We start from the raw sequence: 20,077 nt of genomic DNA on the forward strand, positions 1-20,077 counted from the left end.
AGTGTAGTTACAACATTTTAAAGAGAAGCAAGCATTTCTGCTGCTGTTCTCTAGAGCTGACAGAAGACAAAATACACAAACACGAAGCGAGTTCAGAGCCAGAGTCACTATATTAGGTGCTAAATGAATCAGCCTTTAGGGACTTGCAAAATGCTATTGTTTATTTGATTTTGTTATATTTTCTTCCTCTACTTTCCCCCAACCCCTCACTAACAGATTTTTTTAAAAGGAGGAATACATGACTTACTTGCACTGGTGGAAAGTTGCAGAGTATTTGTTTTGAAACTTTTACAAAACCCACTAGCTAAATAGAGACACCTTTAGAGAAATAAAAACGAAGAGGCAGGGGTTCCTGGCCAAGATAAACACATGGTCAGCCATTTTGTAATATTAATTGTGTGATCTGTGATTTATTTGGGAGCTTGTGTGTGTTCCAGCATTCCTTCAGGCTATGGCCATTTATGCTAAAATAGGAATTAATTACTAGACCCTGTCTTCTAGCCTCCAAAGCCAATGTCCTTGAAAGAAGCATACAAGATATTTCACAAAGAATAGCAGATTGGGACAAATAACACAGTTTAGTAAAAAAAATGCTAATGATATAATTACTAGAACCAAGATCTGAATTCTTCCATGGCCTACAAATTTATCTCTAAAGGGTGTAGCTGTAAATGTAAAATGCTGAGTTTTTAATTCTAGGATTTTTTTCAAAGGCTTTTCTGTAAACAAGACTGACTCTGAATACATGTTTTCCTTCATACTGTCTTTTTTTCTTCAGGTTTTTATTAGCAATTATTTTAAACTGTATACTTTATAAGCAACAGAAATATTTCTCACCATCATGAAGGCTAGGAAAGGAGTCATCAGAGTTGGTGCTTTGGCATGTGTCTTCACATAGCAGAAGGGGAACAATAGCTCTCTTGAGTTTCTTTGATAAAAGCCCTAATTTCTTTCATTAGAGCAAGGCTTTTATGGCTAAAGCAAATTCCAAGTGTCCAACTGTTAACACTAATATATTTGCTGTTCATTTGCAATATATGAATTTTATTAAAAGAGAGACAAGCATTCATATTATGGAGAGGGCATTCTAGTGGACTTGTGTTTTAATCTAGTCATAGTTTTTGTGTTGTATGTGCATGTTAACAGTGCATTGCCTGAAAGTGGAATGATGATTCTTAGAGATTGGGAAGGGAAAAGGCAAGGGGAAAGGGGAGGTTGCTGGATTTGGTCAGCCTGTGCTATATATATATGTGTATAGAGTTGTCCTATGAGACCTTATTAATATTATAATTAGTACTTATGAAAAGTTTTAAAGTCCATTGTTAAGTAGCTAAAACTGAAAACAAAATTAAGTAAGCAGTCCTTGGATAGTTGAGAAGCAACCCTTCTGTCTAGACTCTCGGTCTCTGGGTGCCGCTTCATCCTATGAGTATTTGTTGCAGCTTGGAACCTCTTGCTACTTCCTCAAAGGAATGAAAGGCTTTAGGTTCAATGAGGGGGATGGCGGGCTGGAAGGGACTTAAGGGAGGAAAGAGGGGATGAAAGTAATATAATTCTGTTTCAATTCAAAACATTTTTTAGAAACAAATAAATAAAATACAATAAGCTACCTAGAGCAAATGCTGATATTTACTAGCAGGGGGTGATCAATGATATAATGTTCCTCAATCTTCAGAGATTACAACCTCTGAAGACAGCAGTTTACCAGCGGTTTGCCCAGAATTTGAGTGTAAAACCTGGCCAAGGTTTCAGAATTATCAGTTTGTTTTGAATCACTTTGACTTCTGATGTCCTTAACACGTCTTGATTTGCACTTATTGCCGTATTCCCAATCATTTCCCTTTAAGAAAAGATGGGTGTAACTCTTTCATGTCTCGGAAACTGCTGAGAAAACACTGATCCCCAAGAAAATTAGAGCTCGTAGTGAATTATCTATTCACACTTGCCAGCCTGTCCCAAGCAATTACACCCAAACTCTTCTACTGGCTATGTAAGGCGTAATTTGTAGAAGTGGTGAGAGGTTCATGTGTGCCTTGTATTTTTCATTACATTTTCTATGATATAAAGTGATTCCAAGAAATCTTTCTGCAAGCTTCACTGTGTCTTTTCAGATAACTCAAATGATCATTTGAAGGAGAACTGACTGGGACTGTTACTGGGAGGGGTTTGTAATTGCTGTGACCCTGCTAAAGCTGGATGGGAACTGTATTACAAAGTACAAATAGAGAGTTCACAGAAAAGAATAGCCTTTGAGGGGGAGAATCATAGAAAGGCTACTTCAGCTGTGCACATCAATTTCTTTACTTAACATTCAAGACTCATGAGAATTAAATTTATATATATATAATTTCTACCAAGATATATATTCCACGTTACTACTAAAATTGCCAAATAACATTGAATCAATCTTATTAAACAAAAAATAATAGTTTTAAAGAGTGCCTGCGCCTGCAGGGACGTAAATTGCATCTGATTGGTTAAAGAACCTGGATGAATTCCACAGCAATTGCTTTGTTCCAATGGAGAATATTTTTTTTATTATAAATCACATGCTACAAATCACTCCATCAATGACAAATGATTTCTCCTTGGGCAATACTGCAAAACAGTTTACAGAATCTTTTATAATTGTTGCCCTCTGCTGGGAGAAAGGAGGCGGAGTAGAGAGAAGTCATGTAGCCTGGGCCGGAGATGGATGCCAGAACTTTAGCCAGTAAGCCACTGCCACATAACAATACACAGATTAATGAAGATAGGTTAAATTAATATGTAAGAGTTATCCAATAAGAGCTAGAGCTCATAGGCAGTGTTTTAAATAATACAGTTTCTGTGTGATTATTTGAGGTCTGAGTGGCCAGGACGAACAAGGGCCTGCTGCTACAGCCTTCCAAAGACATGTTCAATCTATCTTCTGGTTTATATGAAAAACATCTTAAAATGGAAATAATTTCATTTTCACTCAATTTCTGAAAGGCTAGAAACTCAATATAAGCTTTGTTTTGAGTAGCAATTTCTTCCTTTTGCTTTCAACTCTTTTTGGTCTTCAGTATAACTTTAAGTTGTAATATTCTCTATGAATGAATGGAGTACTGCAAAAGAGGAAATAGATATAACAAAATATTTTATTCTTAAAGTGACTCTATTTAAGAGCTACCATATAACCTACTAACGGTCTATCCCTCTGGACCAGTGACATGGCTCATTTAACACTTTAAGGTACTTTCTGTCAAACCTGATGACATGGGTTCCCATGATAGAAGGAGAATACAGATTTCCACAAGTTGTCCTCAGATCTTCAAAATGCTCTGGGGCGTGCATCTCCCCACATACAAAAAACAGTATACCTTTCTAATATGCAGCACGTGTAGTTTTCCCCATAAGGTAATTATGTGTCACTTAAAGAATTAAATATATTTTGATAAGTATACTGCAAGGCAATCACATAACATACTGTGTGGATATCATACTACAAACATGCACAGATTATGATGGTTATGTTGCAATTAGTTGTCACCTTAGAGGTACATGGTCATACATGTATCTACCATTTACCTAAATATCTTTATGTCATTCATGCCTATGTAGAGGAACTAATTGAGAGTCCCAGAGCAAAACGATATTCTCTGTTCTGGCAACTTCACGCACACTTTTTCAGTGCCTTTAAGCGCACCACATATTCTCCATCTTCCCATAGGGAGGTTTCCAAAGTAATTTCCCATTTCACTCACTTTCAGCCCAGAAGAAGGATCATGAAGCAATTTTCATGTGATTTAAATGAATTTCAAATATAACACATATGAGTAAGCAAATTTTGACAAATCATACAAAGGTTTCAAGATAAAATAAAACCTTGGTAGGCAGCATGGCTTTAGCCCAGGTCAGTCTTAATTGCCATTAATCTTAGAACTGCCGTTTTTCTGAAGTATTCTTTTGTGAGGACTGGTATCCACTGAGCTTTAACCTGAATACATGCATAAGATAGTTAAAGTCTATCTAAGACACATTAGTTATATCTCCTTATTTCCTGAGTGTACTTAGATGCCTGAGCCTCAACTATACTGTCTTGAATTGTATGATTTGTTGGGCAAGAACATATAATACAAATAATAATAATAATACTGCTATTTCGTATTGGTATAATACCCAGAATATTGCAAAACCACTTTGACATTCTAAATCACATTGGAGTCAGTCTCCTAGTCAGCTAAGATAAAGAGTATTATCTTTATTTGGCAACTAAAGAAACAGAGGTTCAGAGATTAAGGAATAGCTTCTCTTCAGCAGTTTACCAGTACAGTTATGGTAGATTGAATTAATAAAAGCATATCTTTCAAGAATCTTTAATTGGCCAAAATATTTTGTTGCATTAAACATTTAGGCTGCAGAGAGACAAAAGTTCCCCGGAACTGAAAGAGTGAAAGTCAGTATGGAGTGAGGATAAGCAGCCCTGCCATTAATCAGGGTGGGAGGACAGACAGATAAAGCCAGCTGCAAAGTTAACAGAAAACACTGTTTCTCCCAGGGTCACGGAGCAGTTGTAAAATGTTATAAGGACCCATCCTCCCCCAAGTGATTACTGCTTTTCTACCAATGATGCCCAGCTCTGCTTTGCTATCGGCATTTAGTGTTAAGGATACCCAGAAGTTAAGCCACCCTCACCTCGTGACAAAATCCAAGCCAAAGTTAATTCCCCTTTCTCTGATACCACTCCAGAAAACATCCCAGAAATCACCAATTCTTCTTTATGATCCCCTCAGAATCTTAAAATCTTAATGTTACACTTTTTTTTTTTTTTGGTAAATCGACGATCAGTTGGCAGCTGCTTGACTGCCTCTCCTCAATGTATTGAGTCAATAAATCTGATCTGCTCAGACTACAGACTTGATGCTGGGCTTGGACTAACAAAGATTTAATAGAAAAATAGAAGGAAACACATAACATCAAAAGAGAGATTTATTCAATTAAAAGGTTTTTTTTTAAATATACCTCCTGTCTTTCATATTCTCAGTCATCATCTCAGGGCAATGGTTGCTATTAATTCAGAATAATAACCCAGACACTCTGCATGAACTAAGACATCAAAGGAGGAGTCAGTTTGGTTGAAGGGGGTATTTACAGTCAATGGAAATTGGATTTAGACATCATAGTACTATTTACCTCAATTAAGAAACCAACACACTTTTCTATTTAAATTGCAGGTGAACAGAAAATTCAGTTAGCCAGAATCCCCAGGCCCGTCCAATTCAATTAACCAATATTTCATTGCATCCATGTTCTTTATCTACATGTCATGTTGCCATTCCCTTTCGGAGTGCTTTTTCTCGGTTTTGATCTTCAGGTGAGCAGAGAAAGGACATCTACAGAATCGTATAGTCCCTACCCTCATTTCACTGCTTACTATTAGATGCAGAGTCCCAAGTTTACAATTCTTCAGACTATGATTTCAAACTAACACAAAATAGACACACCTTTAGTAGAAACTGCTTCCAACCTTGACCAGACCGATGATAAATGATATGACACCCTTTTGATATGCTGGGCAGTACCATTAAGCTGCAGCTCCTAGTCAGTCACACCATCATGCAATCATTTATATACTGGACTGTGACATGGCCTGAATGTGTAGGTCAGAGGACAGTTTTCAGGGGTTGTCTCCTTCCACCTAGTCTATGTAGTTTCTCTTTCATTCCTATCATGCTGCATACGCGAGGCTAGTGAGCCTGCAAGCTTCTAAGTAAGTTTTCTGTCTCTGCTTCCCCTCTAACTGGAAACTGCATCAGGATTTTTATATGAATTAAAGGGATTGAGCCCAAATCATCAGGCTTTTGTGGCAAGTGACTTTACCTGCTAAGCCATTCTATTGATCCTATTCTTTACTCTCTGGGCATGATCTCAATAGTGCCAGCAATGGAGTCTGTGAAATGTACAAACAATGATGCCGATGGATTGTGGCCTCACGGGTAGTAAACTGACAAGTAAATTACTAAAAGTCCTGCTGCTACTGGAAGAAACTTGAAAGTAGTAGCCCTCACCCAGTTTACATGTGCCAATGCTTCCATAACCCCTGTCAGACACCAAAAATCCACAGATAGAAAAAGGCACAGTTATGTGCATATATCTTAGTATTTCTCAAATATTTTTAACTTAAGTAATAAATTTTATGCATATTCATGGCATAAGGCATAAGGATTGAATACAGGTATAAATTGTATAATATGTAAATCAATTTTAATAAACCTATCACCTTAAATATTTATCATTTCTTAATAATGAAAACTTTCAAAATCCATTTTTTTCTAGTCTTTGAAATATCCCTTTCTATTGTCTATAACCACCTATTCTACAGTAATATGTTGGAACTACTTATGCCAATCACAGTTATGTTACTTAACACTGTTTGGTCAGTATGTCCTGATCTTCTCCCACCTCTGAGAACCATTATTTTTTCTTCTATGAAATCAAATTAAAATATTCTATACATTATGGGTTGTGGTGATGCACTGCTTTAATCCCAGCACTTGGGAGGCAGAGGCAGGCCAATCTCTGAGTTCAAGGCCAGGTTGGTCTGTAGAGTGAGTTCTGGGACAGGCTCCAAAGATACAGAGAAACTCTATATTGGAAAAAAAAAATCTACACAGGAGCTAGGGAAATGGTTCAGTAGTTAAGAGCACTTGCTACTCTTCCAGAGAACTGAGGTTCAGTTTTTCGCACCCACATGGAGGCCATTGTAACTCCAGTTCTGGAGAATCAGGCTCCCTCTTCTGGCCTCCACAGGCACTGCTTGTACATGGTGCGCATATATATGTTGACTGAGGTTTCTGTCCCTCCTGGTCCCACAGCCCCTTAGCCCCAAAGAAACACACAGAGGCCTACATTAATTTTAAACTGATTGGCCTATTAGCTCAGGCTTCTTATTAACTTTTATAACTTATATTAGCCCATAATACTTGTGTGTGTGTGTGTGTGTGTGTGTGTGTGTGTGTGTGTGTGTGTGTGTGTTAGACACGTGGCTTGGTACCTTTATTAAGCAAGGCAGTCACATCTTGCTTGCTGTGTGTCTGGCTTCCTTTGTGTCTTGGTGAGGACTTCAGACTAAATCTTTCCTGTCCCCAGGATTCTCCTGTTGTCCTTGCCCCACCTCTACTTCTTGCCTGGTTGTCCCATGTATACTTCCTGCCTGGCTACTGCCCAATCAGCATTCATTTAAAACATAATTGACAGAATATAGTGTTTTATTAAAAGTAATACAAGTGACAGGATAAAAGACTATTGTCCCACAGCATATGTAGACGCAGGCAAAACATTCATACACACAAAAAATTTCTATAGATGAGAGAGATCATGCAGAAGTCATCATTTCCATACACCTAAAATCACCCCAGTTTATTTATAATATTACATACAATGTAAATGCTATATACAACATTGTTATACTGCATGAATCATAGAATGATGATAAGAAAATTCTTACATGTTTAATACTAGGATTATTATTTCCAAATATTTTCAATCTCTGTCTTAATCTGTGGATGCAGAACCCAAAGAAAAGGGCAGCTCAGAGTTATTTATTGCTTATTTTCTCCTTTCCTTTTATTTCCATAGTTAAATATTCTTGCAGGGAATCAATAATGAAAAGTTAAAAAGTGTTAATTTTATTGATATATCTGAGCTCATCACAATTCTAAGTATATGGAGCTTTAAAAATATTTCTTTATTGGCACTGGTTATACCAAATTAACTCATGTAGTACCTTGCTAGCATTATACACATACATTCAGATTTATTTTTTTAAAGGCTTAACTTACGGAAATATCAAAATGAAAAGTAGAGTTCTTCTTTATCTCTGTCCCCTAAACAGCAACATTATGGGTACACTGGTTAACTCTGACATATCCTTATCATATAAAGTCTGCAGTTTACACCAGCATCCATTCCTGGTATTGTTCATTCCTAATATTTCACCAAATGCAAAGTGATAGGTTATTTACCAATATAGTATCATGTACAATACTTTCATTAACCTCATAAACCACCCTGTCCCACATATTTGTCTCTCTCCTTCCAAATCACATGATCAGTCTCCTGATGTTTGTACTATAATTGCTCTTTCTAAAACATTGTAGAGTTGGAATCCAATATAAATAGCTTTTCCTTTTACTTTTTTTTTAGGTTTTTTACAACATACAGCACATAACTTGTTCAGATTGACTTTTTTACTTAATTATATGCATTTGTGGGTTTTCTGTGTCATTCCATGATGTTCTACTATGCTTTAAAGACATCACATCTGACTTATTTTTATCTGGTTTTCCTGATGTTACGGCACTGTCCTCTAGCCTTCGGTCCTACTGCCTCTGTCTCCCAAGTGCTGGAGCTGCTATTGGACCCAACAACTCTTTGCTATCATGACACTTTTTGGAAAGACAAAGATAAATGAGTTATTTATTAGTCATATTTAATAGCGATTTATTATCTTTATAAGAAATGAGAAGATACATGGATAAATTTTATGTGATTTTTATCACAGTAAAATGATTAGCAGAAAAATACAGAGAACTCTTATGCATCCCTCTGTACCTCTTTCCGTTTTTCCCTATCATCACTATCTTGCATTATTGTGGGGTATTTGTTACAATTCACAGAAAAACTAGAACACAATATTGTAAACTAAGGCTCATAATTTACATTGGGAATCACCCTTTGTAATCTATAGTTCTATGGACTTGGAACACTTATAATTTCTATAGCAAACATTGTAGTATCATACTCAGAAGTTAGCTGTCTCATAAATCCTATTTTCTGCTTCAATTCACCCTCACTTCTTCACTGAAACTCCCAATAACCAGACATTTTTTAAATTTTCCCCCTTCCTTTTTCCCAATTCCAATGCTTCTACATAACCTCTCCCCACTCTACTTCAACTTTATGGCCTTTTTTTCAGTAATTGTTATTGAATACACATATACATACAGACTACACTCAGTCTGTATAATATCACTTTTATGTATGTTTTCCAAGCTAATTAATTTGTATTGGATAACTAGTTGGTGTGCTCTTTCCTGGGAAAGTTAACTTGTTTCTTGTTGTTATTCTGTTCAGCTCATTTTTAGGCAGTTATGTTGGTGAGACTTAGTGAGTGTAGTTTCTGAATTATTGGCTAATTTTACTCTTTGTAACATTTTGTCTTCATGTAATTGTGATCATATACTGCGTAGCCTTTTCAATCATCTCATCTTAACTTTTGCAAAATGGGTTTTTTAATCTTAATGAAATACAACTTAGCATGTTTTTCCTTTATGAACTGTACCTTACTCTTGTATCTAAATTATTAAATATTAAAGGTTACCTACATGGTTTCTTGTGCTATATTCTGTAAGTTTTACAGTTTTGTACTTTACAGAATTATAATTTACGTTGCTTCTGGAAAAAATATATAGATCAATGTCTACATTATGTTTTATATAGGGATATTAGTTTTTCTGAAAATGCAGTATTTTCCCACTATGTTATCATTGCTCTGTTCTCAGGGATTCATTCACTGAGTTTAGACTGACTCTTGTGTGGGAATTACTTGGGTATCTGTTCTGTGGTTTCTGTTTTTGCTTTTTGGTTAAGTAATATTTTCAGTCATCATTGCCTGGACTGATAGAGCTTTATGGCAAAATTTAACCCAGTAGTGTCTTTGTTCTGACCTTGTTCTTTCAAATGTTATGTTGGTTATTCTGTGTCCTTTGTCTTACTAGCTTCCGAGTGTTAATTAGTATACATAAAGTAATTTAGGAAGCTTTGTTGGTATTTTGGTTTGAATATGAAATGTCCCCACAAGCTTGTCTGTTGAACTTTTGATGAACTAATTGATGGCACTATTTGGGGAGGCAGATAAACCTCTAGGAGACAGGAGCTAGCTGAAGGAAGTAGGTCATAGAAATCATGCCTATGAAGGTCATTGTTGGTCCCTGGTTCGTCTTCTGATTCTGTTTTCTCTGTTTCTTACAGTTATACCAAAATACTACAAATTTCTAGAAATATGTTTATTTAGATCTTTGACTTATCAGAGTTTGGGACTTTTCTTTAGATATTTTATGCATTTTTAACTTAAGCTGAAATATTACCCTTTGGGAGATACTAATGTAACAATGATATACTTTGAATTTCACATTTCAATTTCTATTTTAAGTGACATAGAAAAAATAGCAATTGACTTATATTTATTCATCTGACAACTCTTTAGTTCCAGGGGATTTTTATTGTTGCTTTGGGATTTTCCTCCTAAAAGTCAATCATATCTGTAGACAAAGTTTTTAAAGTATATTTTCTTCATTTTTTGAGAATGTCTTTTTTTTGTGGGGGCTTTGAGACAGGGTTTCTCTGTGTAACAGCTCTGGTTGTCCTGAAACTCACTCTGTAGACCAAGCTGGCCTCGAACTCAGAGAGATCTGCCTGTCACTGCCTTCAGAGTTCTGGGATTAAAGGTGTGTACCACTACCACCAAGCTGAGAGTTTCTTATATGTATATAGTATATTTTTAAAGCATCCATCCTCACCCCCCTCTCCTACTCCATCCCAATCTCTTCTTTCATATCTCTTTTGCCAACATTACGCCCTATATTTATAATTCACTATATCCACCAATGCTATGTGTATGTGCACAGGAGCAGGACCATCCACTGAGGCACAGACAACTGACAAGTTGTCACATCCTTGCGAACAACTGCCCTTCTTTTCCTGAGCAACTGCCAACTTCCAAGAGTTTCCTGTGTTCCATCCGCCTGTTGGAATTTTGACAGGTTTCATACTGTTCTGATCTGGTGGGGGCAATCGCAACCACTATGAGTTGAGTTGATGAGTGCAGAAACCCTGTCATCTCCAGAAGACACTGCCTTTCAGCAGTCCTCCCTAACCTTTAGCCCTTATGATCTTTCTGTCCCCTCCTTGAAAGTTGTCCCTGAGCTTTGGATGCTAGGAGAGTGATATAAACGCCCCATTTAGGACTGAGTACTCCACAGTATTTCTTTTTTTCCATTTTTCAACACAAGGTTTCTCTGTGTAACCTGGCTGTCTATGAACTCGCTCTACAGACCACGCTGGCCTCAAACTCATAGAGATCCGACTCTCCCTGCCTCTCAAGTGCTGGAATTAAGGGTGTGAGCCACCACCGTCCGGTACCAGCAAAGTTTTAGAGATAAAATAGTTCCTTGCCAACAGCAGCTAACTTTATAGCTTCAGAAAATGTGTGTGGAGAAGTTCTGTGTGTGAGGAGGAAAAAGAAAGTAAAAGTGAATCTGAAAGAAATAAAATAGATCATTAAATCTCATTTACCATTCTTTATACAGACGCTATTATCTGCTGACTTAAGAACAGCAATGCCCAACAGCATTTTCTGTGTAATGGAATGGTCTATTGCTCTGCTGTCCCATAAATGGCCTCTAGACACATGGGCTATTGGGCAACTGCATGAATCTAAAAAGCTTTTCTCATGGAGAAAGATGGCTGTCTCGGTAAGGGTTTCTATTCATGTGCTAAAACACCATGACCAAAATCAGCCTGGGTAGGAAAGGTTTATTTCATCTTGCAGCCTTTAGTCCATCATCCAGAGAGGTGGGGGCAGGAACTCAAGGTAGGAACCTAGAAGCAGGAGCTGATGCAGAAACCGTGGAGTAGTGCTTTTTATTGGCTTGTTTCTCATAGTTTATTCGGCCTGCTCTCCCCACTTTGATCCCAGCACTCAGGAAGCAAAGGCAGGTGGATCTCTGTAAGTTTGAGGCCAGCCTGGTCTACAGAGTGAGTCCCAGAACAGCCAGGGCTACACAGTGAAACCCTGTCTCAAAAACAACAAAACCACAGTCTGTCTCTAAGGCACCGAAGACAAGGCATAGGTGGCCAGTGACCTAACACATTCCTTGGCCTTGGCTGTTTCTCTTTAGTCACTTTTCACCACTTGGTGGTACTCTATAGCAAGGTCCTTGTCTTTAATCTCCCTCCAACAATCCCTCAAGTCTCCTGGTTTCTACCACTCTGTTTTTGAAGTGACTTCTGCACTATCTCCCCCAGAGCCAGGGAGGCCCTGCCCTGAGGCCAGATTTCCACAACCTGACTAACCTGTCTAAGGGACAGCTGTCCCCTAAAGGAGGGTTTGCACTCAGCTCTGCGTACTGTACAGGTGGTGGCAAACAGACCATCCTGCCCCCGAGGATACCCTGTGTAGAGGAGAACTAAGGTTACTGAACAGATGGACCCTGGATTACCTCAGCAGGCTCTGTCTTCAGAAAATTCCTTAAATGGAAAAAGGCAGCAGAGGAGTTGGTGTGGAAGACACTTGAAAGACAACAGCCACTTGGGAAGGAAAAGGTCACAAGCCAACACAGGCAACTCTCAACTGAAAAAATGCCTCCATAATATCTGCCTGCAAGCAACTCTAGGGTGCATTTTTCTCTTTCTTTCTTTCTTTTTTTCTTTCTTTCTTTCTTTCTTTCTTTCTTTCTTTCTTTTTTTCTTCCTTCCTTCCTTTCTTTCTTTCTTTTCTTCTAAGTGTTCAAATACCTCCAAGTGGTTTTTAGTTCACAAAATTGTTTGTACTAAAAATGGTTTTACATGTAAGCGCAACACTTACACCAGAGCACCCCCAAAGGAGCTTATTCTTGGTGACACCCTGACCTAACCCAGAATGACTAGCACAAGTCATGGCCAACAACTGTCAGGTAGTAAAACCACACAAAGCCACTATGCTTGTAATTTGTTGCCGTAGAAAGAACCAGAAACTGGGGGCGTGGAAGCTTCCCTCATTTTCCATTTCCTCAAAAGCTTGTCTTCGTCACAAGTCCACAGTGGGAGCCGAAGCCACCCCATGGAGACTGGGTTTCAGAGACCAGCCTGTCAGTGACCAGCAAGGGAAAACGCTCCAGGTTGACCACAAGATTAAGATGGCCAGTGGTCTGTGTACCTAATGTGAGGCTAAGCTGAGGTCAACACAGGCGCGCTGGGAATGTTCTGGGCCAAGGTTCAAAGCTGATGCCAACACGGGCAATCTCGAGGCAGGAGAATGAATTAGAAAGCATCATTCCTTTTAAAAGAAAATGTAGCGAAGGTGCCCAGAAGGTGGCTGCAGCTGAGGCTGTGTCCTGTCCGGACCTCAAGGACAGGCCAGCACAGATGCCTGGATGCCGACACTCCTCCTCTTCCACAAAATTGAACCAGTGGAACGACTGCATGTGGAGATCTGAATTCAGCAACAGAGACAAGGGGACCTAGTGAAATCCTAAGTTCCGGGACACAACACAGCAAGAGAAAGAGAGTGCCCCAGGCCTTGTCTTGGGGCACCCTGGTTAAGAAGGGGAAATCTACTCCAATTGGCAGAAGTAAAACGCTAAGAGAACAGGTCTCTCTCAGCCGCCCCGCTAGTGCAGTAGCTGGTATCGCGTAGTCATGCTTCTTAAAGAGCTAAGCGACTTGGCGTCACGCTGCTCCTGATCTTTAGAAAAGGAGTACGGTATATTTCCCAGAGAAATTTAGGGGAACCGATGCTAGGAACCATCTCAGGAATGGTACGATTATTTGTACTGCACCGAGGGTGGAAACCTCCTCATATTCCCATCTCCAGAACACTGCAGTCCGGCATCAGCGGTTGGTAGACTGCCCTGACACGCGCTTGGCTCTGGGAATGTCGCTAGCACGAACTGGCTGAGAATTCTGTGCTGTAGGCAATGCGAGCTGTGATGCAGAGGGCGGTAGAGTCAGTCAGTCAGGGAGCCTGCCCTCTGGGTCTAGGGACGTAACTAAAGGTTTCTAGGGTGTGCCATGTGCAGGAAAACCAGGATCGAGAGTGGCGGATCCTAAGATTCAAAAGGCCCCACTCCCAACACAGAACGCCACAGTTCCATGCCCCACGAAAACCGCAAGAGTATCTGGGGGTCTGCAACTCTGCTTTGTGCTGTCCTTGGTTTGCACAGCCTAATAACCTCCCGAGAGAATCTCTGCCTGGTGCAACCCAGCTGAAACGAAGCTTAGCTAACTTTCGCCACCCTCCTTTATGCTGGATACTTGGCAAGTTCTGAAACAGAAAGAATATGAATCTCCATGGCAAACCCTAAGAAGCCGCACAGTGAAGCAGTGCTCAGCATACACCATGATCATCCGCTTCTTTTGCTTTTCTAGTCACCTCGGCTGGGGAAAATCGTTTTTCCTTTTAAAAATACTATTTCTCTATGGTTTTTTCTTTTGTGTATTTTATTTTTTAATCCTTTTCTGTCATTCTCCTGATTACTGAAGATGTTGTTATATTTAAATCTTTTCTGAGGTGCCACAAGCCTCAGGCCCTCTGTGCACTGGCTAGGCTCTCTGCTAATGAGGTACACTACTAACTAGTCCAGTTGAGAGTAATCATAGCAAACTCCAGCCTCTATCCATTCCTGTTCAAACACTACTTCAACTTAAAGAATAGGAAGACAACACCCCTGAGTCATGGATCCTCCCACAGGCAGCGTCAACTATGAGGAACTCAGCTACAATTCCAGAGCAGATATCAAAATGAAACAGAAAGAAATTATGCTTTCTTTCTTTGTTTTTTTGTTTTGCTCAGTAATGCCCTAAATTCTTTTTTTCCAAAGGTTTTCTGTTAGCATATGTTAATTAATTTTAACAGCGATGAATTATGGGACACCTTATAACTGCCCTTCCTTCCTTCCTTCTTTCCTTCCTTCCTTCCTTCCTTCCTTTATTTCTGTTTTTCGAGACAGGGTTTCTCAGTATAGTTTTGGCTGTCCTGGAACTCATTCCATAGACCAGGCTAGCCTTAAATTCACAGAGATCCTCCTGCTTCTGCCTTCCAAGTGCTGGGATTAAAGACGTGCACCACCACTGCCAGGCTTAAAGTGAATTTCTTATAGAAAGCATCCATTTTGGCCTTCTAAACTGCTTTGTCAATGAATCTTCAATGAACACAAAGAGATCACTTATATTCACAGTGATAACTGTTACAGATCTTTAAATATCTATCATGTTTGTATCACTTTATGTTTCTTCCTCTTGTTCTTTCGTTTTCCAACGTTTCTGCTTCCTCTATTTTTGACTGATTATTTAACATTATTTCAATTTATCTTTCTTTTAGTATGTCATTATACTTAAAATTTTATTTATAGCCCCATAACTTACAATAACCACTTATAGCCAGTTAAGCCTACTTACATACAACAACATAGTCATTCACAGAAACTTCTGGTATCTTAGAATATTTTACATTCCTACTTCCTGGTCTGATTGAAATGATGGTATGATAGTAACCATTCCAAAATTATATGATGAGCTCTCAGGCTTTAAATAAGCCCCTGCAACAGACGTTCACCTTCCTAAGTGTTTCCCATGCTCACGTGCATTCAGATGAAACAAGAAAACTAGAGGGGTGTGCAGTTAGGTAGTTCGTTTTTGCCCAGGTCATTGTTATGCTTTGGTAAATCCTATTTTTTTTTTAGAATCTGAAAAACAAGTTTCCTATGAGAATGGACTATTGAAAAGAAGAACAGAGTGTTCCGAGCTCATTTTTAAATGAATATTTTTCCCTTTCAACTTGCCAGAAGCATGAAGTACAGTTATCTGAACTTGACCTTGAAAACTAGCACTGCACCCGAAAGCAAAACTCAAAAAGTTGCAGTCCTATACCTATGTGCAAAAGTGTTTAACTCTTGGGCTCAGAGTATTGTTTACGTTTTCAATTAGTTTTAGCTGATACACTAGTTATAAAATTTATATTGATGGAATGTTTCAGTGCATGCATATATTGCATTATTTACACTTTAAGTGTCATTACTCGTATTGCATCAAGCTCCTAGGATTCTGATCTGAGCATGCTAAAATGATTAGTATTAGGGGACAAGGGAACAAGAGCCCAATTATCTGATAGAGTTTGGAAGAGCTGGTAACTTTTCATTAGCTCAACTGTCTCTTTCTCTCATTCTCTCTCACTTTTGCTCCCACTCTCACTGTGTGTGTGTGTGTGTGTGTGTGTGTCTGTCTGTCTGTCTGTCTGTGTGTGACACAATTGCTGCATTCTTTCTAGTAATATGGTGGGGGAAGTGTATGTAGAAATACCTGTGTACATGTGTGTGCAGTTATGTGTCCTTATTCATAGCCACTGTTTCAAGTCTGTTTTGCAAGCTAATTTACACTGTGTGCTTTGAAATTCTATACTCATCACAATTGGTGTGGTAACACTTCTTCACCTCATCCATTCTGTCATTTTTCAGTTGGGCAAATTTTGCCTTCTCATTTAAATTTTTGTACTTAGTGTATCAGGCTTGAGCCTTAGAATGTTTATATTTCCCTTATACTAAGTCTCTAGCCCAGAGCTAGGTACAAATTTGGGGTTGAAAAAAGCATCATTGATGGATTTTTTTTTATATATCAATATTTGGTAGGAAAGTTTGGCTGCTCAGCAAACTGAATTATAGACATAAACACCAACATCCTGTTTAATTCCAAAAGAGCAAATCACCTCGAGATTTTTAAGAGCTGATAATTAAGACACCTCATATATATTAATAGAATGAAGAGGATCATTTTTCAATCCTCTCTCCAAATTCTTTCTGCAGCCTGTGGAGATCTGTTTTTGGAAACTGCATTAGAGATGGGGAGGGAAAGGCTTCGTGGCAAGGAGTAGGATCAGCTTTCTGCCCCGTGCCTGGCAGAGGCTGTGACTGCCCTCCATGTGATACTTTAAATCAAATGAAATCTGTGGTGCCTCCGAGACTTCTGGAACTAAGAGAGCTTCTTCCACAGCAGTTTCCATGATGCTAACACAATTGAATACAGTGGGATTTACCAAGGAAAGGGACGAAATAAAGAGAACAAAAATCAGTGTAAAACAGAGACATCAGAAATGACCGACTGTGCCCGGAGAAAGCTTAGATGGGGAAACTCTAGCATCAGGCAGTGAGTAAAGCAATTAATATAAAGACAATTAGGAACATGTGATCTCAAAAATACATAAATTTAAAAGGTCATAGAAGACTCATTTGACCTATATGTGCTACATTGTCAAACCTTGGATAGTGGAGGGGAATAGAAAAAGAGTTAATTTTTAAAAGCTATGTAGAACCTCCTTTAGGATTCAGATATCAGCACAGGGGATTCCCAGATTCTAACAGCTCTCTTCTGTCAACTTAAAGATTTTCCATCTCTCAAAGAAGAACTAGAAAGAGTAAACCAAAATAATATTAAATGCTAATAAAAAATAAATTCAACTGTTTTGAGAAGAGCCAAAATTTCAACACTCTATCTTCAGTTAATGAAATAGTTAGATTAAACAACATTCCTTTAAATGTGGCAGTGATTGTTTTATTTTTCAAATCACTTATTTTAACTCATTTTACTATCCCAACTTCAAACTCAGTGTAATATTTATTCTTTCCAGTTAAAAGATGGATTAAATTGTAGCACCAATTGTGTAAATGACTTTATAAGGTCCCAGCTTGAAGTTGTACTCAATCCCAATCAATCAGAGAAGCCTTCTCTGTACTCGTGATTATACATCCATAAGGAAGTCAAACATTACTCTGTCAGGATGGGTGGTGGGGGCACACACCTTTAATCCCAGCACTCAGGAGGCAGAAAGCAGGCATATCACTGTGAGTTCGAGGCCAGCCTGGTCTACAAGAGCTGGTTCCAGGACAGGCTCCAAAGCTATAGAGAAACACAGTCACGAAAAATAAATAATATTTACTTCTGTACCTCTAATTATCCACATAAAGTATTTTATGTTTACTAGTTAGTATATGTGTACATTTAGACAGCTACCCCAGAACTTAACAGTCTTTTTCTGATAGTTTCCTTTGCTCTTTTTGGTCAAAAGCATGAGAAATCAGAAACATGTTTCTCTGAGAACAGGGGTTCTTCCATGAGTAGGAAAAGCAAAAGAACAAGAAAAGAGGAAGGTTTAGAGATATCAGGGCCATGGGAGTAGCAGAGCAGCCAGGTTTGAAACAGGACCAAGTACTGTATTAGATATCAAGAAAGGGAAAAGAAAACTGGATTCTCACTAATATTTGGAGATTAAAAGTCACTAACCACTTTCAGTTTGTTTTCCGTACACTCACGAGTTAGCTTCTTGTAGTTTTCGTTTGGTTTAGTATTTTTCAAGACAGGATCACTCTGGTTGTTTTGAACTCACTTTGAAGACCAAGCAGGTCTCCCACTCACAGATATGCCCCTGCCTCTGCCTTCCAAGAGCTGGGATTGAAGGTGTGTGCCACACTGCCCACCATTTTTCAGGTTCCTTTATTTACAACTTTGTAAAGTCTAACTTCTGATATAAAACCCATGCTTGTACAGGGTGTTTCCTTTGTGTCATAGTGTAAAAAACAAACCAGTATTCATAAACTCAACATAGAACATTAAAACCAATGGTTCCTCCTTCTTTACACAAATCGCGTATACTCTAATCATCAAAGCCCAGTGGCATATTGTTGCTTCTTTTTTGATGAGTAAATTCTCCACTTTTTTTTCTTTCTTATTTGTTCCTCACATTTTGTGTTCTCTTCCTGAAAGTGATACACTCCCATACATCCAACCAGAGCACTCTGGACCCTACCGAGTCCTCAGGCAGGCATACTATTTTACCATCTTGGAGAATTTGTATGACTGCTTTTTGCCTCATTCAGACTAATGCAGCCAAGCCTACTGTCTCTCTTTCAGGCTCCTCAAAGAGCATCTTGGAGAAAAAGAAGTTGAATTGACACTCATCTTTGACTCAGTGGTGGAAGCTGACTTGGCTAATTATACCTGCCATGTGGAAAACAGAAATGGACGGAAACATGCCAGTGTTCTACTGCGTAAAAAGGGTACTGTTTTCCATAAGAACAGCTACATCTTTGCAAACTAGCCACAGCTACTATATACGCTTTTTGGATACAGACTGCCATTTAATAAAAACTTCCTTTAGCTATCATTGTCTTTTTAAGGGGTAATATTTCTCTTATTGAGCATATTAGCAAAAATAAAAAGCCTATGACATTCAAGAGAATGAGAAAATGACTAATTGAAATAAAATATGGTTAAACATTAAGTCAATTGACATAAAATGTGCCATGTTTGTAATTCTAAGTGATACATAAAATTGTAGTATTTATTGGCACTCAATATTTTCTCTGTATTTCACCTTCATATGTCATAGTGCTTAGTTGAAATATTAGACATTATATTACCAGATTAAAAACAAAGTTATTTATAAAATCCAGAATAAAATGTAACAGAAGTAATTAATAATATCATATAAGAAAAGTTATCATAAACACCACAAGTTATATTTTGTGACATGATATGTTACTAAAAGGCCTTCAGTGGATGGATATATTTCCAAGTGTTTTGGCATCTCTGGACAAGTCGTTTTTAAAATAGCTTGCTGTAGAATGGGTTTGTGATGGGCAAAGAAAAGAAACTAAATGCAGGCATAAAAGGGCTAAAACTAGACAGTGCCAAAAAAGCATCTTAAAGGGCTTCACCAGAAGTCTCAATTACTACAGAAAACTACTAAAGCGTTTGCGTGTCCACCTGGGAAAGGTTTTATAAATGTAGCTGAACACATGTTCTTTATCAGGCCACTTGTTGTCTGGGCTATAGAACAATAGAAGAGATTCAATCAGCAAAATCACTAGTTGCGTCTACTGGCCAAGATGGAATTTCCATTTGCTTGCCAGACCTGAAGCTTGAGCCCAACGAGACTCTCCAGAAGAAGGAAGGAAGCATGTTTATTCCGAGAATGGTGCTTCTATCTCAGCAGTACCAGGGCTCACATGAATGGACTTGATGCTCTCTTAAACTAAAGGCATATTTATGTCTAAGGGGTCTAATATGGAAAGGGAAGCCAGTGCAGCCAGGTTCAGGTGATCTGGTTCAGCCACCTGGTGAAATCGAAGTGACTTGCCTGACTAGAATTTCAGAACCTTAGTCTCTTCATATGTAAAATAGGAGTAATGATATCTTGTAAAGTTAGTGGTTTAAATAAACATGTAGTAGATATAAAATGCATCCCATCAAGAAGTATATTTTATTATACTGAAATTCAGTGGGTTTTCATCTATATACCTTTCTA

At 38.4% G+C, this 20,077-nt stretch overlaps 1 protein-coding gene across 1 annotated transcript in view; it reads left to right on the forward strand.

The window, feature by feature from the left end:
* Positions 1-20,077, forward strand: part of Il1rapl2 (interleukin 1 receptor accessory protein like 2) — a 1,189,456-nt gene that overhangs the window by 1,139,689 nt on the left and 29,690 nt on the right. The window contains exon 8 of the mRNA XM_075958150.1: positions 18,682-18,827. Within this exon, the coding sequence (XP_075814265.1) occupies positions 18,682-18,827 (146 nt within the window). The remainder of the gene's footprint in view (positions 1-18,681; positions 18,828-20,077) is intronic.

This window comes from Microtus pennsylvanicus, chromosome X, assembly GCF_037038515.1.
Source record: "Microtus pennsylvanicus isolate mMicPen1 chromosome X, mMicPen1.hap1, whole genome shotgun sequence".
NCBI classification, from domain to species: Eukaryota; Metazoa; Chordata; class Mammalia; order Rodentia; family Cricetidae; genus Microtus; species Microtus pennsylvanicus.